The 27945-nt window shown below is 40.8% G+C and overlaps 2 protein-coding genes across 6 annotated transcripts; one reads left to right on the top strand and one right to left on the bottom strand.

The window, feature by feature from the left end:
- Positions 1-8: 8 nt before the first annotated feature.
- DGCR8 (DGCR8 microprocessor complex subunit) lies at positions 9-22988 on the top strand. 5 transcript variants are annotated; one of them, XM_041410330.1, is made up of 15 exons: positions 9-145; positions 5974-6973; positions 7389-7551; positions 8686-8828; positions 9515-9797; positions 11326-11523; positions 11877-11978; positions 12532-12630; positions 13012-13094; positions 14190-14290; positions 14699-14805; positions 15007-15134; positions 15457-15570; positions 15901-15952; positions 22867-22988. In XM_041410330.1, the coding sequence occupies exons 2-15, from the start codon at positions 6251-6253 to the stop codon at positions 22884-22886; spliced, it is 2316 nt and encodes a 771-aa protein (XP_041266264.1). In that variant the 5' UTR covers positions 9-145; positions 5974-6250; the 3' UTR covers positions 22887-22988. The 5 variants fall into 5 exon arrangements, with proteins under 5 accessions (XP_041266264.1, XP_041266265.1, XP_041266261.1 ...); XM_041410331.1 differs by having other exon boundaries at positions 22873-22901; XM_041410327.1 differs by lacking the exon at positions 22867-22988 and having other exon boundaries at positions 15901-19724.
- Positions 19858-27926, bottom strand: TRMT2A (tRNA methyltransferase 2 homolog A). Its single transcript, XM_041410333.1, has 11 exons — positions 26939-27926; positions 26126-26234; positions 25458-25639; positions 24530-24644; positions 24161-24276; positions 23513-23624; positions 22922-23044; positions 22568-22643; positions 21946-22062; positions 21631-21727; positions 19858-21319 (listed from the first exon to the last, which is right to left on the bottom strand). The coding sequence occupies exons 1-11, from the start codon at positions 27517-27519 to the stop codon at positions 21031-21033; spliced, it is 1917 nt and encodes a 638-aa protein (XP_041266267.1). The 5' UTR covers positions 27520-27926; the 3' UTR covers positions 19858-21030.
- Positions 27927-27945: the final 19 nt, after the last annotated feature.

Below are 27945 nucleotides of genomic sequence, written 5' to 3'. Positions count from 1 at the left end.
GCGGGCAGCGGAGGGGCCCAGCGCAGGCGTTTAAAGATGGCGGCAGCGCGGAGTGCGGGACGGCGATCGTGAGGCGGCCGGACTCGCCCTCACTCTCACCCGCAGCCCCGGCACTGGAGCGGCGGGGCCGCCGGGGATGGCCCAGGTGGGTGCGGGCCCCGCGGGGTGGCGGGCAGGGCGGGCCTGCGCGGGCACCAATCCCTCCGCCCCACAGGCCGCAGCGCCGGCGGGCCCGCCGCGCTCTTGCCGCCTGCCCGGAGCGGCCCCCGGGCGCGGAGCCCAGGGGAGCCTCTCCCCGAGCACCGACATCCCAGCGCGGGAAGGCGCCGCCCTGCCCGGCCGGTATTGCCGTGCGGCGCTTCCCCTGCGCCCGGCCTGAGCGGCCTCTGTTCAGAGCCGGCGTTTTGTTTTGTTCAGGATTTTTCTTTGGTTGTTTTGTGTTTTGGGGGACTGGTTTTTTTTTTTTTTTCGTTTCCCGCCTACCCCCAGCCACCTCCCTGGGATTGCGTTCGGGATTGTGTTCGGGAAGGAAACGCCATGCGTGTGCCCTCGGCCCCTCCTGCTCCGGGGTGCTGGGGGTACCGGCTGCGGCTGTGCCTCGGCCCGGGTGTGCCCGGCCAAGGCGGGCCCGGCGGTTCGGCCGCACGCAGCCCTCGGCCCGCGGCCCGGAGCGCGTCTCGGTGCGCAGCAGAGTCGGGAAGAAAAGGCACCAACGCGTGTGCGGGCACTGTTTTAGTTCTGGTACATTAAAGGTAACGTGATGTCTCTGTAACTCTCAGGATTCTTCTTAATGTGTTCTTCTATTAATAGCAAATTATCTCCTTCAGCCTCTGAAAGGTTAATTCTCCCAGCTTTCTTCACCTTTCTTTTTTTTTTGGGTTGGAAACAGTTCCTTTTGTACCTCCTTTTCTTAGGCTTCGGGTTTGTCTGCAAAGTTTGTTTGCCCGCTGAGACCTGAATACCCAGGCATTGCTCGACCATAAACTGGAATTGGGTGAACACGTTCAGTTTCTTGTTTCCGTTAGGTTGCGAGTTAGAGGTCTTGGAATTAGATCTTGTATTGTTGTTTTGTGATTTGAGAGGTTGTTCTGTTTGGGTAATTAAACTCGGGGGCTCTTATTCTTAATTCTGGATGAGAAGTTGAGTCACTAGACAGCTCTTTTTGATTATCAGGATTGTTTCGCTATTTTAGAGAAAGAGAAGGGATTTTGGTTCCTTATGTCTCTTCTTTTTCTTTTCAAGTAAGAAGCTTACATATGATAAGAAAGGAAGAATATATTTTCTCTTTCCTAGGCTCTGATTTTTGCCTTTTAAAAATCAGTTTCTTGTCTTACATAATTAATCAAGCCATCTAAACCCTGCCAGAAAACTGCTCAAGCTCTAAAAGCAACTGTTGTTTTGCCATTTCTGAGGATAGCTTTCCAAAATTATGTACTCTGTTCACACTGAAATGGAATAAAGTGATAAGAACTAGAGAATTTCTTGAGCCGTGTCTCTGTTTGCCACTGATAATTGTTGTTGGGCTCTGGCTGCATTTTCTTGGTGTCTTGCTTACACAAAATAAGTGCCTTGGTGCTGACTTGGTGACTGACTTACACAAAGTGGTTGTTTTGTTCAGAATCTTTCTACACTAAAGCTGATAATGAGAAGAGCTGAGTTCTTACATGTAGTATTATCTTAAAGGATATTTTCTTTTGGTACTTTCTGTTCTGGTTTAAAGAAAATCCAGTTTCTTCAGGTTTTGTTTTGGGTTTTAGCAGTGGTAATAAATAGGATTCACTTATTTCTAGAGTTGTATGTGTTGAAAAGATACACTAGCTATAATGAAAAGAAGGTAGATGACTGTGAGTGGGGAATTATTTGACATGGGTTAATGGATCAGCCCCTGAGTTGCCATTTGGCAGAGGACTTTGTATTTGGTTAGCAAATGAGGACAGTTTGCTCTGAGCCACTCTTCCTTTTGGGCTCTGCTGAATGTGAAGTTAGCAGTCTCTGACACAGTTTCTATTCAAAAGTGACTTTTTGAAGAGAGAATCTGTGGTATGCTGTTCCTTGCTGCAGCTACATGTATTTGCAAAGAAATTGTGTTCTTTATTAAATTCATTTCTAGACTGCTGACCTGCTGTAACTGAAAGGAATTTTTCTTTTGAGTTTGGGCAATGCTGAAATGTCCACATTTTAAGATACTGTTTTTTTTCTGCCTTGAAAAAGGATACCCTTTTCTCTGTGTATTTCTCTCCTGTCCCTTTCCTGTCTGATTGTGGGAATGGGCAGTGGCACTTACTAAACAAAGTAGTTTTGGTTTTTTCCTTTCTGCACTTAAAGGACATCTGTAAGACAAGCAGACTAAGATTACTCTGCTTTCTTTGAGGCATGTGTGGTTTGCTATATTACATTTGTACGCCCCCACCCATATCTGCATTGTTTAGTTTACTTTGTGGCATGAAGCTTTTTTAAAATGATTAGCTAAAATAAGAGTAAGCAGTTAAAATTGTGGAAATTCCATGTGCTGGTGATCTGCAGAACAGGAGCTGTGCACTGACGTTGTCAGTGTTTGTACTGCCTGGTGCAGCTGCCAATGGTGCTCTGTCTCTTTGGAAGGAATCCTTATGGAAACTGCTAATGGAGCTTGGTGGAGCCTTGGAGAATAAAATGTTATTTCAGGACAATTCAGTGAAGGATGACAGTAGGAAAGTGACTTATGTTAACTTGGTATGCTGAGCCTTTTTGTGTGTGGCTGTTATGTTCCCTTGTCTGAAGCCCATTTGGCTGTTTGTAACCTACCAGCTCATCTAACTCCTCCTTTTGCCTTTTCTCCCTTCTGTCTTTTCAAATACCTGGTAGCTCAGTGGCTTTGTTGCTTTGTTTTGTTGGGGATTTTTTTCCCAGCCCCTGATAGAAAGGACATACTGTAATGTCAGCTGGCAGGGAAGTAGATGGGAATTGGACCTGTGTTCCACTGCTTCTGCCTTGCTTTTTGTGGCTTATAGGCAGGTATTGTAGCCCACTGGAACTGTACAGCTACTGTTACCTGTCATCAAAAGAGAGAAAAACCCTTGTTTTTTAGTGTTAGAATAGTAACAAACAGACCTTTCTTCGGAGGCTTTCAGGTGTCTGGTCATGATGGGCACACCTGGCACCAGATTTCTACTATTACAGGGTTAATTAATTAGGATATAACAGGTGCATCCAGGAGATTCAGCTGCTCCTGTAACCCATGCCTGGACCAGCCCCTTGGAGTTGGCCCAAGGGTTCTCTGTCCACTTATTATGTCTTACTGTAGGTCCCCTACTTAGAATAAGACTAAACAATATTCCAGGAATGTGTTTAGAAGGTCAGCTTATTGTTCTAAAATCTAAGGGAAAGGGTAGGAAAAGTACCAGAGTTAATTAAGACTCTATATATTATAGTAGTCTAGAGAGCTGCAAATACATGAAAAACGTATAAAAAGCAAAAATCTTTTTGGCATCAGTACCAGGCTGTTATCTTACCCTAGGGATGTGGCAGAATCATGGCTAGAAATGGAAAAAGCTCATTTGAACCCTTTTCCTGAGGCAGTGTGTGCTGAGGAGCAGACAATCCCTGGCTGTTCATTGTTCAGCTATTCATCGTTTCACAGCCAGCAAGAAAGGGAAGACAACAAGAATGTGATTGTTACCAGGGCTTGAATAGAATACCCAGACATCTTTCCTGCAAAGAGCAGAGGTGTTGTATCAGTGAATTACCCAAGCTGGGCAGGTGAAGGTTATGTTTTGACATTGGTGTTATTAAAACTCTTTAGCATAGGAGCAGGACACGTGTCAGGGGTCTGGAAGTGGCATTCACAATCTTGTCTTAGCCTTGTCAAAAATAAGTCTTTCTTGTTGGACCAGGGAGCTCTAGGAGCAGGACACGTGTCAGGGGTCTGGAAGTGGCATTCACAATCATGTCTTAGCCTTTCTTGTTGGACCAGGGAGCTCCTTGAACACAAGGGAAGGCTTTGCTCTTTCAAATTCTAGAATGCTGACTTCAGTATTCCATTTCTGTGGGAATTTGGCTTACTTTTTTCAAGGGTCTTTAGAAGACTCTTTAAGATGGAAAAATGAGATGACTTAGGCATTTAGTTTCCAGGAGTTACTGAGCTCATGCTGTGACTTTTGATTCTTTTGTTCAGAATTAAGACACTAATGATTTACTGTGAAAAATTTAATAATTTGTCATTCACTTTACTTTTTACTTTTTTAATCTGAAGAGGAGGAAATCTATAGACAAATTCATCTCTGGGGATGTGCTCTACATTATACATTCCAGAACCTGTTGAGAGATGAAGGAATTGGTCATTGTATTGAGGTCACCTTGTAGGATAGAATGGAATTAGATAGATAGACTTGATTGTCTTACTACTAAATGAACCATTTACCAATCTGAGAATTAATGTGTTAGTATCAGAGAAGATGAGATTATTTTAGAGTTCTTACCAGGTTTTTTCCGTATGGTCATTGTATTGAGGTCACCTTGTAGGATAGAATGGAATTAGATAGACAGACTTGATTGTCTTACTAATTGTAATTTTATAATGCATGTCAAACTCAGTGTGTTGGATGTGTCACAATTTTGAGTAGATTTAAAAAACCCTACAAACATCAAAAAGACACCACAAAATATGAATTCCTCTGCTGCCCCAGCAAAACTTGCTTTGTTGCCATATTAGAGTTTGCTCTATATTATGCTTTCTTCCAGCTTCCAGGTAGGTAACTTCTGCATATTGCTGAATTTTAATTGATCCCATTACAACTTTCAATTGCCAGCTTTGTGCCTTGCCCCAGTTGGTGTTTGGATATTGCTGTTGGTTTGTTCTGCCTGGGCTGGCATAGGGATACATGAGAGAATTACCCTAATTGCCCTTGGTTTCTCTAAGTCCCTCATGACAACCCAGACCTTCTGCCCTGTTGCCTTCAATGTTACACAGCAACATGAGAGATCTTGGAGCTTGTCTTTCCAAAATACTTGGGGAGATTTTCTCTGCTAGCTGGGAGTACTTTGAGCAGAGCAGATTCATCCAGCTGACTGCTTGGGGCAGAGTGGCAGTGCTTCATTTCTAGCTTGTAGGAAGATTTAAGCCTAGTTTGGGCTGGCATGGAGAGACTTGGAGAAACCAAAATAAGCAGGTAAGAAATGATCCTTCTTTTCCCCAGGTGCTTATGGTCCTGAAGAGATGACAAAAGTATAATTGAAGGAACCACTAATGTGAAAAATAAGCCTTAAACACTCCCCATGCCCTGTAAAATTTCCTGGAGGAGTTGAATACTTTCTCCAGGTTAAATTCCCTAAAACATTCTAACTTCTAAATACCTTCCAAAATTAATTTGAACTTTAATGCTGTGTATCTGAACCTGAATTCCTTGGACATAATGAATAAATAGTTCTACAATAGTGCAAAATACAAGATCAAATGTCTAATATCTGGTTATCTAGAGAGTAATTTTCTGTGGTATTTTAGTAGATTGTGAGATTTCAGAAGTAGGCGATAACTTAAATTTTGAAAAGCCATGACCATAGTCTTTAAAATCTTGTTGGTTTTGCAGATTGTCTTAAACTGTAAGCTAATTATCCTTTCTGCTGTGTGGGTAAGTATGGCTTAAATATCAGCTTGTTTCAGATTATGGGAGAATTTCCCCAAAATGCAGTTTTTAGTATGTCATGCTTAATGCCCTGCCTGCTAACAAAGCAGAGGTAGTCAACTAATCATAAAGGTATCTGTGTTAGTAAATTCTTGTGCTGGTGTACAGCTTGAGCAATAAAACCACTCTAGTTTTGGCCTCATTCATTCAAGATGGTATCTGGGTACCCTGCTTTTCTCACTGTAAAAGTGTCACTCTTCTACTTGAAATTTATGCTAGAAGTAGTGACAAGTTTTCTTTCTGCTTGGGATACTATTTCCATTTTTTTCCCGTAACCCTTTTTTTTTGTTTGTTTGTTTGTTTCCTCTTGTAGGTTGAAAGAAGAAAAGGAGACCAGCTTGTCCAGTGAAGATGCACTCTTAGTCTTCAGCTATTTAAGCTGAATGCATTGTGATTTCCAATAATTGAGACAGTGATTCTGAAAGCTGTCTACATTAATGAAAAGAACAATGTAGTCAGCTTAACTGAATCATCAGTGTTGCATATTGAATAGGACATGATAAACCAATCCTGATGGACTTACGCATGTTAGGAAAATAGGGATAAACATTTCTTAAAGCATTGTTTTTTTTAAAACAGTAGTTTTAAAAATGGAGAACTATGAAAATGTACCACCCCTCCCTAAAGAACCTGCGAGAGAAATGAATGTGGAGAATCACACTTGTCGGCCACCTCTGCCGCCCAACGAACAGCCTCCACCACCTCCCCTGCAAACGTCCAGTGACGCAGAGGTAATGGACGTTGGCTCTGGTGGTGATGGACAGTCAGAGACCCCTGCTGGGGACACGAACAGTCTCTGCAGAACACAGCTGCTCACAAAGGGATCTGCCTGCTACAAAAGTCGTCTTATCGTAGACCCCAACAGTAGTGACCAAAGCCCCAGAACCGCTCGCCACGCGCCGTCAGTTCGAAAGTTCACCCCAGATCTTAAGTTACTGAAGGATGTGAAGATTAGTGTTAGCTTTACAGAAAGCTGCAAAAGCAAAGATAGGAAAGTTCTGTACACTGGAGTTGAGCAGGATTATAAGGCAGATACAGAGTTTGGTATTAATAATGTCAATGGGGATTTGCATGTTTGTCCTTTTGGTGGTAGTAATGGTAAAGCTGCAGGGATAGGGGGTGAAAGTGATGACAAGAAGGATGATGAAAATGATATTGATCAGGAAAAGAGAGTGGAATTTGCAGTTCTGGATGAGCTAGAAGACTTTACCGACAATTTGATGGAAATAGATGAAGAAGGAGGAGGGTTCACATCTAAAGCAATCGTTCAAAGAGATAAAGTGGATGAAGAAACCTTGAATTTCTCCTATGAGGTAAGTAAATCCAGAGATCTTTGCTGGGTAAGAGGTTTCCAAGTGGCTAGAAAAAAATATTCAAAGAAATAATCTCTTCTAAAAGTGTGCAGTACATGAGTCAAAACCACAGAATTTTTAGAGACAGACCTTTGGCTGAGAAACTCTGTGCTGTTTTAGTCAAACTTCTGAGTTGTGTTGCAGCTTCTGTAGTTTTCTGTAAAATCAGCCTTTTAAAGTCTTCTCACACAATTGCAGTTCATTTTACCATCATAAACTTATTTTCTTATTTTTCAGTCTCTTTACTGGAATCATTGGAAATTTCTAGTTTCTCTCTGTGCGGAAGTGCATATAAAAAAATGTCTGCTTTCTCTTTGCAAGGGAAAAGGGAGGTTGGTAGGCCCAGAAGGATAGTGTCTGATGAAGTCTCTTTCAGGATGACTTTGATAATGATGTGGATGCTCTGCTGGAGGAGGGTCTTCGAGCACCCAAAACAAGGAGACTAGATAATGAGAAATACGGTGGTGAAAGTGATCACCAGTCTGATGGAGAGACAAGCGTGCAGCCCATGATGACCAAAATCAAAACTGTACTGAAGAGTAAGTTAATGTGCATTTAATAACTGTAGGCCCTGTTCATGGCTCCTGTCTGTAGAGCAAAAGAACAAGCAGAGTGTGAGACAGCAGTTTGTGTGAAATCATTAATGTGTTGGAGAATTTTATTGTTGGGAGGCTTCTTATTGTGGAATATGATTTTTCACGTTCTTAAACAGTGAATTTCACTTTTGCTTTTGATCTGTTGTATGTAACAAGAATATATTTTAGTGTGTGGATTTGTGTAAAATAATGAGGTGAAGAAGGATGATCTAGGGCTTTTGTCTGGACATTCTGGCCTTTTTCCTGCTTCAGTTACATAACTTCTGCTGTTGAAATTGCCCCATTTGAGGTCTCTATGAATGCAATCTAGGTTAAATATAATAACTAGAAAAGTCTGTGGCTTACATGTATCCAATTTCATTGTGTTAGAAACTACTAATAAAGAAAAGCTGAGAACAAAAACCCATCCAGAAGAATGTAATGGAAAATATTCGGAATTAGAATTAAAACTTAAATATGTACTAGAGGAGTATTTTACAGCTTCACTGTATTCTGAAATTTAAAAAAAAAAAAAATTGCTTCAAAATTGTGTAGTAACAGAGGATTGCTGGGAAACTTCCAGCAAAGATGAATAGTCTGATTTGTTATTTAGAGAGACATGAGACCTTGGCTTAGTGATGAGCCCTTTGCTGGCTGTTTGGGTCTGTGAATCTGGTGGTATTTCGATGCAAATTTATTCCTGAGTGTCAAATGAAAATTTTTTAATGGGAAATGAAGTTGTTTCTGAAGCAAGTATGACTTTTCCAGTAAATACTTTCCAGTGGTGCTTGTGATAAGTATAAAAAGACTAAAGAAAAGAGAATTCAGTGATGTAACAAACAAATCAGTCTGTATAAAAATTATTGCTCCTATTGCCTTTAGTTGAGAACATCATGGAATCTCTAATTTTGTGGGATTTATTCTGGGTTAGAGATATATACCTTGTTATTAATAATGTTTTGCACAGAGATGTTGTTTTAATCTTGTTCAGTGCCATTTTATTCTCTGGGACAGAAAAAGCAATAAATAAAAGCCTGGATTTTATTTCTGTTCTTCTAAGCAGTCTATCCAAGTTTAAAGCCATTATTTGCTTTAAAGGTCGTGGCCGCCCTCCTACAGAACCTTTGCCAGATGGATGGATCATGACATTCCATAATTCAGGCATTCCTGTATATCTGCACAGAGAATCTAGAGTTGTTACCTGGTCTAGACCTTATTTTTTGGGAACAGGAAGCATAAGGGTGAGAGCTGTCAATTTTTAAAATACTTTACTGCAATTAAAAAATTAGTTATGTTCCTGTAAGCAGTTGAATATTTTTCTGCTTTGGCAGGCTTGTTTCCAGTGTTTGAACTAAGATCCTTGAAAAGTAAATTTTTTTTGTCTGAAATCTGGTGTGGTTTTTCTTAGGTGCTTTGTTTTACTGTTTGGGCAGTTAAAGTGAATGAGATTATCTTGTTTGGTGCCTTCACTTTTCTAGTATGGCTGCAAGATTGGGGGTTTATTGCACCATGACTTATATCTAGGGATCATTTATTTGTAGCTATAAATTAATCTGAGCTGTAGCTTATGGTCCACATTTGCAGAAGTAAGGATATGACATTCTTGCACCCAAGGAATCTGCAGAAATTGGATTTAATGCCATGGGCCTATGCCTCAGTAAAGCTCAATGGATTTTATGAAAGCATGGAGTATTTGCATGTAGCTGAACAGATTGTAGTCTGGAGCTAAACCAGCAGGATTGTCAGTGTCACACAGTGTGAAGGTCCCCCAGGAGTGGCCCTGCTCAGCTCTTGAGGAGAATGATTTTACTAAGCTTGAGCTTAGACTGAATACAAATGGCTTCCATCTTGCTTGCATCTTTTGGGTTTGAGTTTTGCTTTTTTAACCTTGAGATATTGAAACCTTCTGTATTATTTATATTTGCAGAAACATGATCCTCCCCTTAGTAGCATTCCTTGCTTTCATTACAAAAAAATGAAGGAAAATGAGGAAAGGGAACAAAACAATGACATAACCCCAAATGGGGAAGTATCACCTGTAAAGCATCTAGATAAATCCTCAGAACTGGACTGCCAAACAGAAGAACCAGATTCCACTGCTGCTGATTCTGGGCCTTTAGATGACAAAGACCCTTCTGGGGGAGATGCAGCACAAGGAGCTTTGGGACAAGTTAAGGCCAAAGTTGAAGTGTGTAAAGATGAATCTGTAGGTATGTACGGGAAGTAGAGTCTTTTCTTGACTTGAGTTGGGGTAATGGCATTTGGGAGATTTTATTCCAGACTTGGCTACTGAATTAGAATCTTTCCTGAAGCCCTGAAAGTCCACATGGAAAGCTTTTACAAAAAAGTGAAGATTTTGGTAGTTTAGTCCTGTAGACTTCATCTCAATACAAGAATCAGTTATGTCAGTGTATTCATTTGCTGTTGTCAAGTATGTTCATGTGACTTCCTCAAGGAGGGCTTTTCTATGCACTCTCTGTATTGGCTGAGTTCTGTTTACTTTCAGGATGATCTCTTAAGATAAATGAAGTAGTTGAACTGTATTTCTGTATTTGCACAAGTCTAGCAGACTTAAGTCATGCAAATATAATTGCTCTCATACAGAGGGGTGTGATGCTCCATTATTTTATTTATACAAATCTGGTAGCCTCTACACAAAAAGTTGTCTAAAGACATCATGCCAAAGTCACCACCCAATGGAGAGGAACTTGAAGAGGAAGCTCATGTGTTAGTTATTGAATCTTACCACATCTGCATACCTAAGAATCCCATCCCTGGAAATTTCTGCTGCTCAGAGTATGGGTGTAGGTCATAGGCTGCCATTTGTCTTTGTAGTGCTCAGACATAAAACTTGTCCTTGTCATTACCTGTGTCATGTCCAGTTCAAAAACCGTGCCAAAGGATGTAAAAAAAAACCCCAAATAATCAATATTTAGCTGCAAAATTCAAGCCAGTAAGCACTTAATTTTCTACATGACGTTCACCTGTCCACCTCTCTTTAAATAGGATCTGTTCTGAATTACTGAAAAAGATACTGAATGATAAAAGTGTGACTTGCATTTGGAATTCCTTGTGGAAGGAAACAATGCCAGCAGCTTGCTTTTGTTTGTTTACATCTGTGGATGCTACTCTTCATTTTTGCTGATTATATTTGCAGACTGTCCTATAAAGGAGAAGCAGCTGTACTGAAAGGGGGCAATCTTTTAGTGCTCTGTATGTGAATTTAATGTGTTAAATTCTGCACAGAGGCTGCACATACCCATGGAGTTCATGGAACATCACTGTACAGTGTTTCATGGTACATTACATAGTAGGTAGGCAGCAGCAGTTGGGTTTGGCTTCAGGGAGCTGAGGCTGAAAGCACAACTACTGTACTCACTGTGTACCTTGCTTCAGGTAGAGGGAAGGTGATCAGGTGTTCAAGCAGACCAGTTACTGCTGTTTTCTTGCACATTGTGTTGGGTGTTAATGCTGGTTAGGGATTAGTAAAATCACCAAGTGACAGAATAAAATGGTGGTTTATTTTATTTTGTTTTCTGGTTTGCACTAACATTTTGCATTCAATCTAAATTAATACAATAGGAGAACTTCAGATTACTTGTTAGTCCAAAACAACATCTTTAACCTTTTACTCCAAGTCTAAGAAAATAATTACAGCTCGTTTAAAACAGTGGGTATAGAGACCTTAATGCTTGTTCAGTGGTGAAGCAGAGAGAGTAACTTGGTTGTGTTTCCCAGATCTGGAAGATTTTAGACGCTATCTGGAGAAGCGTTTTGACTTTGAACAAGTGACTGTAAAGAAGTTCCGGACGTGGGCCGAGCGACGCCAGTTCAACCGCGAGATGAAGCGGAAGCAGGCGGAGTCCGAGCGGCCCATCCTGCCGGCCAACCAGAAACTCATCACCCTGTCTGTGCAGGATGCACCTATAAAGAAAGGTGAGCTGCTCCAGCTGCACTTCAGGCTGCCTTGAAGGCTAATTGCAGCTCTGAGCTTGGCTGAAAATAAATCCTGTAATAAGTCCCCCTAATTCCTGATCCAATATTTTGTATTCTTTGACCCATTGTATGTTACATAGGAAAGGAAAAATATTGTCAAAATATACTTCCTATTGAAAAGACTAATTTCTAAACAACATTATTTAAGGCTACAGTCTTGGTAAGTAATGACTACCTCCAGCTCGTGAGGAGTACTGCTGAGTGTTGCTCAGTATTGATTTGTTTGTCACAGAAATTATCTTTCAAAGACTGGAACTAATGAGATTCTTCCCTTCTTCCTGTCTTTTTTGCAGAGTTTGTCATTAATCCCAATGGGAAGTCTGAAGTTTGCATCTTGCATGAATATATGCAACGAGTCCTAAAGGTTCGCCCTGTTTACAATTTCTTTGAATGTGGTAAGTCTGTTTCCTTAAACAACTCTATCCTGGTCTGTGTGCTTAATCAATAATCCAAAAATGTTGTGTATTTGAAAAATAGAACTGGAATTAGGTTAATATTGGTTTTTTTTCCCCTAAGTGGTATAATGTATGTTCCATTAATTCTTTTTTTTTTCTGTTTGTTTGGGGTTCTTTTGAGGGTACCTTATAATTATTGAGAATTATGCTATTCCTGTATACGCAGTGTATAATACAACTGAAATTTCTATATCAGAGTGTGTAGCTCTTGTATTCACACCATGATGCACAATATTTGGAATTAATATTTGAGTTTTGGCAGATTACCAGTGGTCTCTTAAAATCTGTAAGAGTTGGAAGAGTGGAGTATATGGTGGTTAAGTCTGTTAATGGAAAACTCTGTCAGTTAAACAGTTTTTCAGTCTTCATGAAGAATACACCATTTTCATCCCTCTTGAAGCTGAAATTAAGAAAACAAGTCTTTGTAGTGGTGATATTTCATTTATGTCAGGAGTACCAGAAAGCTTTCTTGACTTTGCTCCTCCATTTCCAGAGAACCCAAGTGAACCTTTTGGAGCCTCAGTGATTATTGATGGAGTAACCTATGGGGCAGGAACTGCCAGCAGCAAAAAACTTGCCAAGAATAAAGCTGGTAACTTATTTTTCTTTCTCAGTACCAACTGCTGAATTGTTTCTGTTTGCTTTTTGTACTATTCTGGAGTTCCAGGTGCCATAGTGATTCAGTACTGGGGTTTGGCTGTAAGAACTAGGGGGTGATAATAACTCTTTTATTTTTGGTGTTAAAGGCTCTATGTCACTTCTAAAATGAGACTAGAATATTTTTCCTTTCGTAGGCACTTTTAAAAAGTAGTTTCTTATTTTAATTAGTTATCAAGCTGAACTAGTAGAACTTTTTTTCCCTTGAAAAGCATAACTGAATAAATTTCTTACCAGAAGAAAATGCCTGACAATTTTAGATGAGATGTTTCTGTTTAAAATAAACCTAATCAAGATGTTTAATCACTTTCTGCAGCTCGAGCTACACTGGAAATCCTTATTCCTGACTTTGTTAAACAGACCTCTGAGGAGAAGCCCAAAGACAGTCAAGAACTTGAGGTACTGAGCTCTTGCTTCCTGGCTGGAGTCATTTGAGTTTTTGAAACATTGCATATTTAATATCAGAAATGATACTGAAAATTAGTAAGATTATTTTCTCAGTCAAATGGAAGTGTAAAATCCTCCATTTAGAGCAAGACTTGGGGCAAAGAAAATACTACTTTTTCTATGGGAATAGATCAGAAAATTCACTCTGATGCAGAGAGCTGGTTCTTTATTGACCAACAGGTCACTTACTGAACACCTGAGGTGTTCCAAGGCACCAGGCTGCCTGTTCTGCCCTGCCTTCCAGAATTCTCTGGTTGCTGCCAGGAAATGTTCAGACCTAGGTGCTGTTTGGTTTTGTGTGATCATCTTAGGACACCATGTAAGAAGTAAAAGTGCTCAGGCTTCTGAGATGTTTTTATTACCACACAGTGAAATTCCATAGTTTGGGCAGTGACATTTGAGAAAATCAAAGGAAAAAATTCTTTAAGAGGAGAGTTGTGCTATTTTCTCAGGTACTAGGAGAATTAAATAGTTCATTGATCAGCAATACCATCAGTAAGGAGTAAAGGAAAAATCAGTGATCAGCATGAGAGGAATGTTTCCTAAAATGAAGTAATATACAGGAGTTGTTTGTACCCTTGCTTTAACTTAGAGCTGTATTGTATGCCCTGCACTACTGAAATGGTCATTAAAGATGTGCAGACAATTTTTTCCATTCTTTTAGAATAAAATACCATCTATGCCAATAGCTGTTCTGTTCTCTTTTAGTAAACCACAGCATTTTGGTAAATAGAGTTTCATAATTTGCTAAAATAACCTTGTCCTGAGGGAGAAATTATGATAAAGAATTCATAAGATTGTAATTTTTATGTACATATTGAATAATGTAAGATTGGAGTTAGAAATTTCTCTCTGCAAATGTTTGATTAGCTGGGACAGTTTTAGTGATGTTGCTTTTAAACCATTATAGATTTAAAACCACTTTTTAAACTACTAAGCACAGAGCAACAGAATTGGTTTAATGTAGCAAAGGAGAAATTAGGGTTAAGGACAGTATTAGGGTTTTACTTGCACAAAGCACCATAACCCTTTTCAATTCCTTTGCAGTATTTTAACCATATCAGTATTGAGGACTCACGGGTATATGAACTCACCAGTAAAGCTGGGCTCCTGTCTCCATATCAGATTCTCCATGAGTGCCTTAAAAGGTGAGGCTGCAGCCTGGGACCCGTGTGTGCTCTGAGGGGCTGGCTCAGGAGCACTGCTGCTGGTGCTCAGAGACCCTGCCTGAGCTGCTCAGCTCCCTGGGCCTGTGAGACCCGTGGGGAACGACCTGGTTAATGCTGAGTCCTCTTGAACTCACATTTGCTGTTTGTGCCTCTTTGGAGATCAGGATGTAGTTGCTGGACAAATGTATTTTGTTTTCTCTCGTACGGGGTTGCTTTTTCTTTTGACTCGAGTTACTGATGTAAAAAAATCTTTGTTAATTAATGTATTGTCATTTATTATTAATAGACCTAATTTCATTGCAATGACTGTCCAAGATGATAACTGCAACCACTTCACCTGTTTGTAGTTTTACTTAGTATGTGATCTTGATTGTGTTTGTGCTTAAGAAACCACGGAATGGGTGATACATCCATAAAGTTTGAAGTGATTCCTGGGAAAAATCAGAAGAGTGAATATGTCATGACTTGTGGCAAGCACACAGTGCGAGGCTGGTGTAAGTACAATAATCGATGTGTGAATTTTCTCTTCCTGTTCTCCTTTGTGTCCGTTCTGAGGGTGCTTCTTCAGCCACTGAGCCTGTTGTGTGCTTGTCATGCTCTTCTCTGGTATCAGTTTTGACTAACTCAAGTGAATATTTGTGGCTATCATCACATAATGTGCTGGTATTGACACACTTCCATCGTTATTGTTACAGGCAAAAATAAAAGAGTAGGGAAGCAATTGGCTTCTCAGAAAATCCTTCAGCTACTGCATCCACATGTGAAAAATTGGGGCTCTCTCTTGCGAATGTACGGCAGAGAGAATAGCAAGCTGGTTAAACAGGTGAGCAGGCCTTTGTTTGAGTGTAACCTACCCTGTGACTGGAGTTTTGCTTCTGGATTTTCCTGGATTTGAAAATTAATTTACAACAAAACTTCAAGGGGCCTGGATTTCATTGACAGTAATTGTGTTAATCTTGCATCTCCCATGTCAAAATTCAAGAACCTGTTTAACTAACTCATGGAAGTAGATGTTCCTACTTCAGGAAGTAAACTAATTACAGACTAAACTACAGAAACACAACAGACTAAGCTTTGCTCCACGTACATTAACTTTTTTCCATAAAAGAAGTTGATCAGTTGTTGCTCATGATTCTGTTGAATAGGAAACCTCTGATAGAAGTGTGATAGAACTTCAGCAGTATGCCAAAAAGAACAAGCCAAATCTGCATATCCTGAACAAGTTACAGGAAGAAATGAAGAAACTGGCCCAGGAAAGAGTGAGTATATATTCTCATGTATTTCCAAACTGCATGAATGTCATGGGTCACATGTACCAACGATCAGGGTTTTTTTGCTTATTTGACACAGTTTTCAGTAAAGAGAGCTCTTCAGATTTTGACAGAGGGTCTGCTTCTGGGGAGATTGCCATGCTGTCTTTTAAACTGGCTCTTAACTTGATTGTACCTACTTCTGTATGTTTATTTTTGACATTAGCCTGAGTTAGCCTCTTGCAACAACTGACATGTTTGGCTGAAATGGTTCAGAATTTTAACTGTCTTGTGATTTTATTGATGACTGTGTGGCGGGGGCTGTTTTGTGTTTTTTAGGAGGAAACCCGAAAGAAACCCAAGATGACAATAGTGGAATCAGCTCAACCTGGTAGTGAACCTCTCTGTACTGTTGATGTTTAATGAGAAAACGTGCAAGTGGGGAGCAATAACACAAATGGAGGAACTAGATTTTCAACAATTATTTAAAAATTGTTTGCTGCAGAATGCAAGATAACTTTTAAAATCCAAGCTGCTTCAGTTATGCATTGTTCGTTTTGCATCATCAGGGCAATATTACTTTTTCCTAGTTTCTTTTTCTTGGTTTTTTTTTTTTCCTTGTTTAATACCTCTGAGATATGTACGTTTAAAGAATTGATCATAAAGATCTCTACTGGGGCAAATGCACAGAGGACAGGCATGTTCACACAGGATAAAACCAATCAAGCACTTTCTCCTGGAAAGCCATCCATGTTGTTTGAAATGGATGTATTTTAAGTATGAAAATCAGAATATCTATGTACAGGTTGAAGCTGATATTATATATATACACATTCATATATATGTATATATAAAAGAAGTATATGTACATCTTCTTGTATGAACATGCCTAAAACTATTTTTGTGAAAAGTTGTGTTGCATTTCAGCACATAATAATATGCACTGATAAGACACTTTGGTGACAAATACAGGAAAGTGATGAGCAATGTTTCTAATGCCATAGGATTAGGCCAGTAAAGCTGTTTCTTTTTGTCTTGTTTCTTGTCTCCTGCCAGGCTTAGTTATTTGAGATTAGAGGATGCAGATTTTGTTATTACTTGAAAAGAACAAGAATACCTGGTAGTGTTAAGAGTAACAGGTTGGAGATTCAAAATTACTGAGGTTTATTTTAAATGAAAAGAGCCTGTGTTAGTTTACAGATCAGTTGAACAGGGAAAATATGGCCCCACATCTATGATTAAAATAAAAACTGTAATTTGAAAGGCTGTTTTCAAAGCTTGGAGCCAAAATGCAGCTGATGATGGTTGAAAGTCTGAAGATATTTTGCCAATGACTTTCCACTCCCTTTTCCCAGCAATAAAACAATTTCTCATTTGTTTGGTGTCAGATTGCATCTGACTTGATCAGTTAAGTCTTAATTAATTTGCACCATAAAAGCAAAGACTTCAGAAAAAAAAAATCAACACAACCCTTAAGTCCGACTGCAGCAATTTAGATTTTTTTAAGAAGTTTTTGTTTTTACTTTTTTAATTACATTTTTAGTTTTTAAAGAAAGTATGTAACTTCTGCAATGAAAATTAGAATGTAGATTTGGAATATGACATAGAGTAATAAGTAGAATGAGACCATAACCGGTTATACTCAGAAAATCACAAATATGCAACTACTCTGAAATACAATCCTGGCAAACAGGCAGTACTCACTGTGTCATCTGAGGCTTTACCAAGCCAAGCACAAAAGAAATAGTGTGGCTGTGTGGAAGCACTGCTTCGTGGCTTTCGTTCTTCACACGGGGGTCACTGGGGGGCTGCAGGAATCTTCTCCTGCAGCCAGTTTTGGTTTGCTCTTCAAGAATAGAGCAAGAGCCAAGCTGGTGGCAGGGCTGCAGTCACTTATCCAGGAGCTGCACTGCTCCATTTTTACACTCCTCTGCTCCTGTTGGGAATGAAAGGTCAGTTCTCTGTACCTGCTGCAGCTCCTGGTACTTATATTGACAGGGATCTGGGGGCTTGAGGGGTTTTTTTTTGTTTTGTTTTTAATCTGATTTTGGTGTGGTTGTTTTTTAATTTACCATGTTACATAGAGAGTGCTGCAGTATATTGAATTTAGTGCCTACTGGATTTGAAAAATGTTGGCATCAGTATTGTAAGACCTCCTATTAACATCACACATTACTTTGGAAATATGTGGATTTTAATTTATATTTCAAGCTAATGTTCTCTAATGTGTTGCATGTAATGTTAGAGGTTAAACAGGACGAGTCACGGAGTCTTACCTGTTTCTGAGTTTAAATGATACACTTGGAGGTCTCTGCAAATATAATCAACCCATTTTTTTATTATTATATTTAGTTTTTTAGTTCCATGAGTTGTAATCCTGATACAACAGGATACGGGTAGTTGGAAGACAATATATAAACTATTATTTAAAGAAGTGGCCTGTCTTAAAAAAAAAAAGAAAAAAAAACCACAAAAAAACACTGCCTCTGCTTTTTTTTTTGTATAGCTTTAATAAATCTCCATCTTTTGAAGGGTATATAATATTGGTGCAGTAGTGACAAGCAGTGATTGCTGTTTGTCTCTTTCCATTGTTTTTATTGGGACTTTTCTGTTTTCATAAAGACAGGGCTTTTATCTTCTATGCCTAAATGTATTACTCTTAGATAGCTTTTATTTCAGCTTGTGTTTTCAGCAGAAAAATCTGTACTTGGATGGCACTGTAAAAGACAAATCACCCTTGTAGATCTTTTTATTTTTCTGAAATCAGAATGTCAATGCATTTGCAGGTCACCTGCAGAATATCCATAGATGCCTCACTTACCAATTTGTTTTCATTAATTTTAAGAGGATTGCTGTATTACCTCAGTCTGCCACTATCAGAATCACAAGGTGACCATTGCCCTTAATTAAAACATCCAGAGATTTCATTGTGAACCAAAGCCTAGAACGTATATTATGCATTCTAAAGAAAAACAAACATAAAAAGATGGTATTAGACCTTGCTGCAGCCTTTAACTGGAGAGATGTCCAGAAAATAGCGCAATAACTGCTGGAACAAACAACGTAACTGCTGTTTGTGTCATTGTGGAGTATTCTTGTGTTTTAATGTTTACTATTGTTTGGAGTGTAACAGTCTTGCATTTGCACATGAGCACGAGCTGCTGTGATAGAGGATAGACCATTGCATTAACTTCAGCTTCTGCATGAACACTTACAGTGTGATTCAAGATGTATCCTAAACTTGTCTTGTAACTCTTGTGTGTTTTCTAGGTAATCGGCTGTAAAGGTTTAGATCTGATTGTATGAATGCATAAAACTGCTGCTTTTGTCACTGATACTTGTTATTTATCCCTTCTGTAACCAGGGGAAGATGGGTATTTTTCTAGGGATGGAGTGTATTTTTAAGAACTGTTCCATCCTTTGGGGATTAGACAGATTTTGCTTTGCATATTATGTGCTTCTCGACAAAAGTGTGGTATATTGACTTTAAGGATGAAATTCGTGTGCATTCAAATCTTCATGGTACTGACGGAAAACTTACTGTGACTAGTCAGATGCTACCTACTGAAACACCAGGCATCAGCTTTTCTGAACATATTTATTAGACAAAACTGAATTAGTTGGGTACTCAGAACTTTGGAAAGACTATTATGCATAAACTTAACTGTTGTACGTAAACTTCCATTCTCCTGTGATGCTGTTAGGCTTTATACAAATAATATTTGTAACGTCCAAGTATTTAAAAGCATCATGATTATCTTACTAATTCACTAAACTGTACTTTGGTTCTGGAGTGAAATTCAGGAAGTGATAGCCTCCTAACTTTGTGGGAAGAAAGAAATGTGACGTGCAAGAAGCCATGCTGTTATTAACCAAATAAAATTATCAGTGACAGTATTTCAATGTGTATCTGAGAACATGGGAAACAAAACAAAGTTTATCCTTATTGCCCCAGCAGGTAACCATGGTTGCTGTTTTGAGTTGTGTTGGGTGCAGTTGCTTGGTGCCAGTGCTGAATTGGTACAACTATAAAGCCTCATTTTCACTGAGCCTCTGCTTGCTTTTTTTTCTGCACAATCATGTAATCCTCTGTGTTCGGTCTTTGAGTACTACATGTGTATTTTTCAGACAATTAGTTTCGAGCAATAAAGTTTGATATTATAAAATGTGCCAGTGTGATCAGTATTATGATAGTGTAAGCATATCTAGAGAAAGGAGCTCTGATTCTTCCAGTCCTCTAGGTATTTTTAAAGAGAAGTTAGATCAGTGCAGCCTAGTTGATTATGGAAATACTGAATGACTTTTTTAGGGAGGAATTGAATGTTTACATGGTTAAACACTTAGAATGAAAATAAGTTACCTTTTTTTTTAAATTGGGATTTGTATTTTTACTTAAACTGTGGCAAGGCTGGAAATGTTACAACCCGAAGTGCTGGCTTTGGTACGTGTCGGGTGCAGGTACCAAACAGTGCAAAGGTGTGGTATCAGCAAAGCCATGGGCTGTAGTAGGATTCTTTTCTTGTTGTTAGGCCATATTAAATGTGTATTAGAAGTAAGCTGAGATTGCAGGTGGTCACTCCTTCCAGCTGTGCTGCTGTCTGTTCTGTAGTGGGGATCACAGTCCATTCATGGCAGCTGCTGAGCCTCTGGCTGCAGGAGTCCTGACTGGAGAGCAGCTCGTGGAACTGAGCCAGCTTGGTGTTCACCCCCAGCAGATGCACTGGCAGTGCAGTGTAAGGTGCTGGTGTTGGTACAGTTCAGTTCTGGCCGTTTTCAGTGGTGAGGGCCTGCCTTGAGCAAAGTCATCTCAGCCTTAGCTGTGTGCTGTAGGAAACTTACAGTGATGCTACAGTCTGAGAGTAAGACTGACTTCAACTGTGAAAAGTGTAGCATTTTTATTAGACAGAGTTTATTACTTCCTAATAAAGATTTAGCAAGTAAATTATTTTTGAAAGGGTTAATCTTAACTTGCATACTAAAAAAACATGGCACAGTTTTGACAGGGGGCAGAGCATGATGCAGTACTGACAGGTAGGTCCAGGTCCCTTAGCAAGATCCCAGTACAGGTCCCTGTAGGTCCAGGTCCCTGCACCTGCTCTGGGAATTGGGGGTGTCTCTATATAAATACATGAATGTATCTAGGCAGGAAAAGCAGGATTTGGGCTAATCCTGTGTAAGGTCCTGTCCCTGGAGTCTTCAAGACCAGGTTGGATGGGGCTCTGTGCAACCTGGTTGAGTGGAAGGTGTCCCTGTTCATGGCTAAGGGCTGGTTATGAGATGATCATTAAGATCCCTTCCAACACAAACCCTTCTGGGAACAGATGATAATGAAACTTAATTCAAATTAGGATGATGAAATAAGTTGGAAGCCTTGCAATTACTCTGTTGTGCAGCGATTTATTACCTGGATGTTACAGAAGGGATGTTACCCATGCAGTTAAAAAGCAAAAGCAGTCTCTGCCAAGTCTCTCAGGAGCTGGGGTGAGCCCTCTCTTGGACTGCAGTTCCCGTGGCAGCAGCTGCCTGGCTGCCCTCGCTGGCCGCTGGGCTGGTGCCGTCCGTGCCCTGGGTGCCGCAGGCTGCTGCTGGGACCCCGCTGGCAGCAGCTGCTGCTGCAGAGCTGCCATTGGCGTATTCCACCCTCTCAAAGAAGATCAGTAACTCACAGTGCCTGGTCTGAGGGAACAGATCCACAGCCATGGCTCTCACGGGCCGGAAGGAGGCTCCTTTCACCCTGTTGGAAGGGGCCCGGCACAGGCTTGATGGGGAAGGGAAAGCAGAGCAGGAAGAAATGAATTAGTGTGTTAGTACAGTGCTCATCCCTGCTGCTCTTCTCAGAGGTTTTTCTTCCCCAAGCCTCAATTCCATGATTGATAGGCTTATTCACTACCCTCAACATTTCTATTATGACTTGTGTATTGGGCAATACCATTCCAAGCCAGCTGCTGCAGCTCCCAGCTGTTTCTGGTGAAGCCTCAAGGAACACGGCTTGCAAATAAAAATCCAGCAACCTCCTCAAAAAACATATTTCCACATTTAGTAAGTCAGCTTAGTGCAAGAAACACTCACTCCACAAAGTTATTCATTGCAGCTCTAGGATTGCAGGAGACATAGATGAGCTTCTTCAGATGTTCAGCTCTTCTCAGGGCAAGAATTACTTTGGAATCTAGATGATCAAAACCACAACAGCTGTTTACTGGTTCTGTGTGCAGCAAGAGCCTCACAGAAAAATGCCAGGTTATACTCAGCATGAACAAAACTGCTGCAGTGTTGCTCCAAGCTATACCTGAAGGCTCCACTTAATTTATCCCAGTAGTGTTTTCTTTGGCTTCCCACCCAACCAACACCCATTAAGAGAACAGACTTAAACCCTGGTGAACTTACGCAGCCCTGCTCGCGGTGGATCTACAATGGTGATCAGGTTCTGAGGAGCTAAAACATTCATCAGGGAAGGAACAATATCTTCTGCCTTCCCACAATAAAATTCAATATTATTCAGTTCTGTAAGAAAAAGAAAAGATGGTATCAGTGTACGTGTCTAGTCAAAGCAGCTTTCAGTTTTTACCTTGGATATTAAGTTGTGATGCCTCAGAAACTCCAAATTGTTTAGTCTACCCTGGAATCAGTGTAATTTAAACAATGACTGTTCACTTCAGACTACTCAAACAGTAATCTGAGCATCTTCCACTACCTGGACTAAAGCAAAAGCCCACAAACACCAGCTCTGTTCATGTTTTCTTTAGGAGGGTAGCTGTGGTTTCATCTCACTTTTACACTGAAATAAATGTTTTGCTTTTCAATTGAAAAAAAAAAAAAAAAGCTGTTCCACTGGAAAATTGATCTCATGGGCTAACAAGGTGTTTGTTTTCAAGAGTGATTAAGTGTTTAAATGGGACAAGATCATTATCAACAACATGTAATTCCAGGCTGCTTAGATAAGGTAAAGAACAACTGGCTGCAACTACTCCTTAACAAACAAAGGCTTCAGCATTCCAGCTTAACTCACCATTCATCTGGGCATTTGCTTTGGCGTCCTGCACAGCTTCCTGACAGAGCTCAATTCCAATTACCTTCTTCACTCTCTGTAGAATCAAAGGAAAAGGTTTCCCCTGTGGTCTGTATGTGTGAGTTTAACCATTTTTCATAGCATCAGCAATTAACAGTGACTTTGATCCTACCTAGGCTGCTCAACATAAGGCTGAGCTTTCATAATGATGCGGTAAAGCAGCTGCAGGCAGCTCAATTACAAATTAATTCAAAAAATTAAGATATAATCTGTTGCATTTCACATACATTCCCTTCTAGCCACAGTTAAAAACGGGTAAAAAGTAACTTCTATCCAGGAAGAGAAACTGCCAACCTTTGCTAAAGAAATGCCAATGGTTCCTGTCCCACAGCAGATGTCCAGCACGGTGCTCTCCTGGCTCAGCTGTGCCCACTCCCCAATGGCAGTGTACAGCACTTCTGCAGCTTGTGTGTTCACCTGGGAAATTAAGTTTCCAATAGAGCTACTTCTTCATAAACAGTAAATATGTTTTAATGAGTCTTAGTAAAGCATGTTTTCTTGTTTCTAATAAACAAATCATTATATATTAAAAACACATTTTAAAGTGTTGAAAGGGCAGAAATAGGTTTTGGAAAAGCAAACAAAGATTAGTAATACAAGACTCTTGAACTGTATTATTTCATGTTCAGTGTTGCAAAAGGCTGCCATGAAACAGGAGGAAAATTATAATGAAATAGTAAATAGAAAAATGTGTCTTCACTGTGCTCCCATCAAGCTTAGAGTCATTCACTGCTTTTACAGCCAAACATAACACTTACTGCTATTTAATCACACCAAATATATAAAAGGTTAAATTTCTAGGTAACATCTTGTTCCACAACATTAGTCAAGCTCCAGAGCATTCATACAGATCCAGTTAAACGAGCAGCTTCACATCATCCTTACTTGAAAAAATGCATGAGGAGAAATTCTGAATTTTAGGCCAAGGAGTTCTTCATATATGTACTTATCACCAGCCACATGCTCCAAAGGCAAGTCTTCTAGATTGGGAGATTTCCTGAGGGTAGGGGAGGAATGGGGAGACAAAATAGAGAGGGAATCAAAACCAAAAAAGAAGAAAAACACGTTTGCTATAATCTTTACCAAAGCTGTAATCATCCTAAAGACTGTAGAGCTACATCCTAAGCAGTACCATTTATCATCTGCTCTTGGACACTCTCCTTGGCCATTCATGTCTCAGTGTGCAAGGACCTCCACCATCTCTAGATGAAGAGGATGGGGAAGATTGAAAAATTCACATGAATAGGGAAGAGGGGCAGAAGTTACTTGATAAACACAAACATTCATCTACTGCAGTAAACACTTCTATATCTTGACAGCCAGCAATGGCCAGTGGGTTCACCCACTGAAACTCTTGCTGCCTTTATCCAGAGAATGGGAAATTTCAGGAGTCTCTGGTGGCAAGGGTGAGTAACTTAAATTAGTAACAACTGCCACTACTTCTATGAAGCAGACAAACAATGCTGTGAGATTTGCAAACACCAAAAATCCAGACACCACCAAAATCCCCCAAAGCAAAGTCAACCCTCTCACCTCTGTCCTTCCTCTACAAAGTACAGGGAAGTAACACCACTGCTCTTTCCCATCCCTTCTGTGAAGTATTTTGCCAGAGAAGTTTTCAGGTCAGCTAGCTCTTCTTTACTCAATTTCTAAAGTTTTCATATGAATGAAGGGAGAATAATCATTTTAGTGACTTCAAGATATGATTTAGTGCATGCTTTACATAAGAATATTGTTCATTTCCATGTATCAGGTGAGTCTAAATAGAATTAGAGCAGTGAAGCAAGTTAAACCACACCAAGTAATTCTTCTATTTCTGTTTTGCATGCACAATTCACACAATCAAATGTAAGCAGTCCTAAAGCTGAGCCTGGGCTGCCCATTGCCTATCAAGTGCAATACCTGAGGATTGAAGTAAGCAATTGCCATGACGTGGCCGCGGCGGCTGGTGCGGACCGTGAGCTGCTTCCAGTGCCCTTCGTAGGTCTCGGGGCTGTACACCGAGAACGGAGCTGACCTGCAACGGGCACGAGCCTGGTTACTTACACAGAATTCCCTTTGTGTGCAACATTAAAGTTTATGGAATCAGAGTGATGGCCAAAATGCTGAGTACAAAAAGAGGGTACATTCACGTGTCAAACAAAGAATGAGCTCCAGCTAAGAAAGACTGATGGACAGTGTCTCCCCAAGCAAAACAACCTGTCCCTCCTTCACACCATCCTCTTGCCCGTTTTAACCTGTGCAAAATTAGAGGCACGAGGCAGCTCTCACTGCATTCAGAGAATGACATAACTCTTTATAATGCTTTCATTGGCTTCTCTGCTTCACAGCAAGTTCAAATCTTCCACCTTCATGATTCTTCTGAGGTTTCTATTTTTGTGCATTTAACTGCTTTTTAAAGAATGCATCCTTTTTTCTAAAAAAGTAGTCTTGCTTAAATGTGCAACTTTTGGTTTATTCCTTTCTGTAGGATGATTCTTCTCATCCAAGAAAACAATGGACCTTGGTTAATTAATTCCTCCTTTCAAAGTGTTTTTCTGAGTGCCTCTTTCCAGTTAGAGGAAGAAGCTCCTGAGTAACACACTTTCTAGTGCAGACTTACACTCCCTTTGCTTGCAATGAAGCTGTGTTCAGCTGCTATCTCTGAGCAGCTGAGCAGGAGCAAGGGCAAAGCTCCCCTTGATGCAGGCACAAGGCAGAAACAATCACTCAAATGTGAGACTGCTATATCTTAGATCTCAAAGCTCAGAACAAACACTCATTAAATTTATAAATATTTTTGATTAAGATATCAAAACCTTTACAGAGAACTCATTTTACTTATGCTCACCTTATGTAGTCTTGGAAAGCTTTTACTACTTTTTTGGCAATAGCAGGAATGTGAACAGTATCAAATGGCTCCACTACAGCACATGTACCACCCTTATATTTGCCAAGACGACAACCCACAGTTTTGTCTTCTTGATTTACACCAATCCCAATCAAGAACTCACATTTGTTGCGATATTCAGTCTAGATTTAAAATAAAGTTATGTAAGATATTTACACAGCATTTATTTGTACATGCCAAGTTTCTCCTGAAAAAAATCCCACGTGGTTAAACGCATTTGAAAATGGACAGGGGACATTTAGCTCATACGGACAACACTGATGGGTTTTGATGTGTGTGAACTAACAGTAATAATGAAAAGGTATTAGTAAATCTTGTCATTTAAAAAGCAAAATATTGCCTCTGTTGAGGAACATGTTAGCTCACAACACAGGCTTGCAAAGACAGCATATTCATTTTAAAGTTATAATATCCAGTTCTCAATTTTCCTGCTTCCTGTTAATATTTTCACACAGTATTTACATGAAATACAACAACATCTAAAACTGATCATTTATTACAAGACAAAGTTGAATACTCAGTTTGTCCACTGTCTTCTCAAGGCCAAATAATGAACATAACCCTCAGCTCATTAACCCTGTTCCACACTTTACCTGAGGTTACGTTACCTGCAAGGGTGATGCTTTCACTCCCTCCACTGGGCAACATAATTTATTAAACTTCTGCTTCTGCAGGAACAACCAGGGTAATAAAGCTCTGTTGTTATTTCCTATTTCCCTGCCCAAATCAGAAACAAAAATGTAAAGCACACATTTAGAAAAATTGAGGTCAAGAGTTGCACAAGACTTCTTTTTTGTGTAGGGCACAAAAAAGAACCAGATTATCACATGGAAGACTGTTTCTTCCAGATTTCTTTAACGGGCCAACCCCCTCCAACTTCCTAAGAGCTGTAACCTGAAAAAGTAAGGGTTAAATGTACTGGTTACATTATGGTTATGTACTGGAGTTATCAACGTACCCATGCACCATAATGCCAGTTTTGTGGACAGCAAGAGACAGAAGTGATACTTTGATCTTCAAAGACCAAGCATAAAATTTTGAGGGGATTTTAAAAGAGAAAATCCTCGTAGTAATTTGCCATCTCTGCAGACTGATTGTCTCTTACACCATGTGACAGTACCATTTCTTTTACGGGCACAAACATCCTTCTGCTTATGGAACAACAGACTTTCAAACCAATTCCCCTTCACTAAGCAATCTTTTGAAGGTGACCAAGAACATCAATAGCAAGTTTTGTCAGATGGAACAGCTTTTAAGCTGTAGCATCGCAGATTATCTTGTAATTAATTACTTTGCCGGGGGATCCGAGTTTTGACCTACCTCTAACTCACTTCAGTTTAGAGGTATCAACTGGTGTGAATTTAGCTATATCCCATCATAAGGCCAAGTCTTGTACACATTACGTTACAAACAGGAATTACTTTGTCAGCTTCTGCAGCACTTGCTCGCACTCCTGCTTCTTCTGGGCCAGCTGCGCCTCGTAGGGCACGTTCCACAGCGGGGTCACCACATCCGCGATCCGCTTGCTCAGAGGCTCCTCTCCGCAGGGAGCCGGACGCTTCGCCTCTCCCTGCTCCGAATCCTCTTCTTGCTTCCTCTTCTTGGCGATGGGGTCAGCCTTGGGCTTGGCCAGGCGCACGCTGAGGTGGCGGCTCTTCCAGAGCGCGCCGTGCAGCACCCGCATGGCCTTGTCCCGCTCCTCCTCGCTCTTGAACGTCACGAAGGCGAACGTCTGCTTCCCGAAGAGCTTTATCTTGTGAGGGTTGAGCCCGTACTTGGCAAGGAACTTTTTCACATCGTTAAACCCAATGTATTTGGGCAAGTTCTGTATCTCTACTTTATAAATCTCGGAGGTGAACAAGTCTCCCTTAATGTATCTGTAGACGTCGGGGCTCTCCGCGGGGTCTTCCCCGGCCTGGCCGTCCGGCTCAGCCCCATCTGCAGCCTCCGCCACAGGAGCCGTGTCGCGGTCGGGGTCGCAGCGCTCGCCTTCCTCCGCCATGGTCCCGCCACCCCCTCAGCCACCCCGCGCACCTCCCGGGGCGGGGCCGTAGCCTCACGGCCGGGCCGCTGCGATGAGAATGACGGCAGAGGAACGATCTGGTTGTTTTTTAAGCGCTGCCCCTCAGCGCTGTCGCTCCTCGCGCCCCAGAGCACCCGCGGCCCTTAAACACATTAAAAACAGCAGCTCGCACATCACCCCCTCCCTCACGCGGGCGCCATCTTGGGCCGGGACGCAGGCGGTCGCCGCCATGGCGCGGGGGGTGATGGGAAAGGCGCCTGGGAAACGGGACGACAAAAACGCTTCTCGGGGGGCGGAGGGGCCGCGCCGGCGGTCGGTACCGGGGGTCGGTGACAGGGCCGGTGTCGGGGCCGGTTCCGAGGACCCATGGGGGGATCGGTGTGACGGGGCCGGGGCGGGCGGTGC

The sequence above is a fragment of the Onychostruthus taczanowskii genome, unplaced genomic scaffold (genome assembly GCF_017590055.1).
Source record: "Onychostruthus taczanowskii isolate IOZ18803 unplaced genomic scaffold, ASM1759005v1 scaffold32, whole genome shotgun sequence".
NCBI classification, from domain to species: Eukaryota; Metazoa; Chordata; class Aves; order Passeriformes; family Passeridae; genus Onychostruthus; species Onychostruthus taczanowskii.
This window is presented reverse-complemented; position numbering and strand designations above follow the sequence as displayed.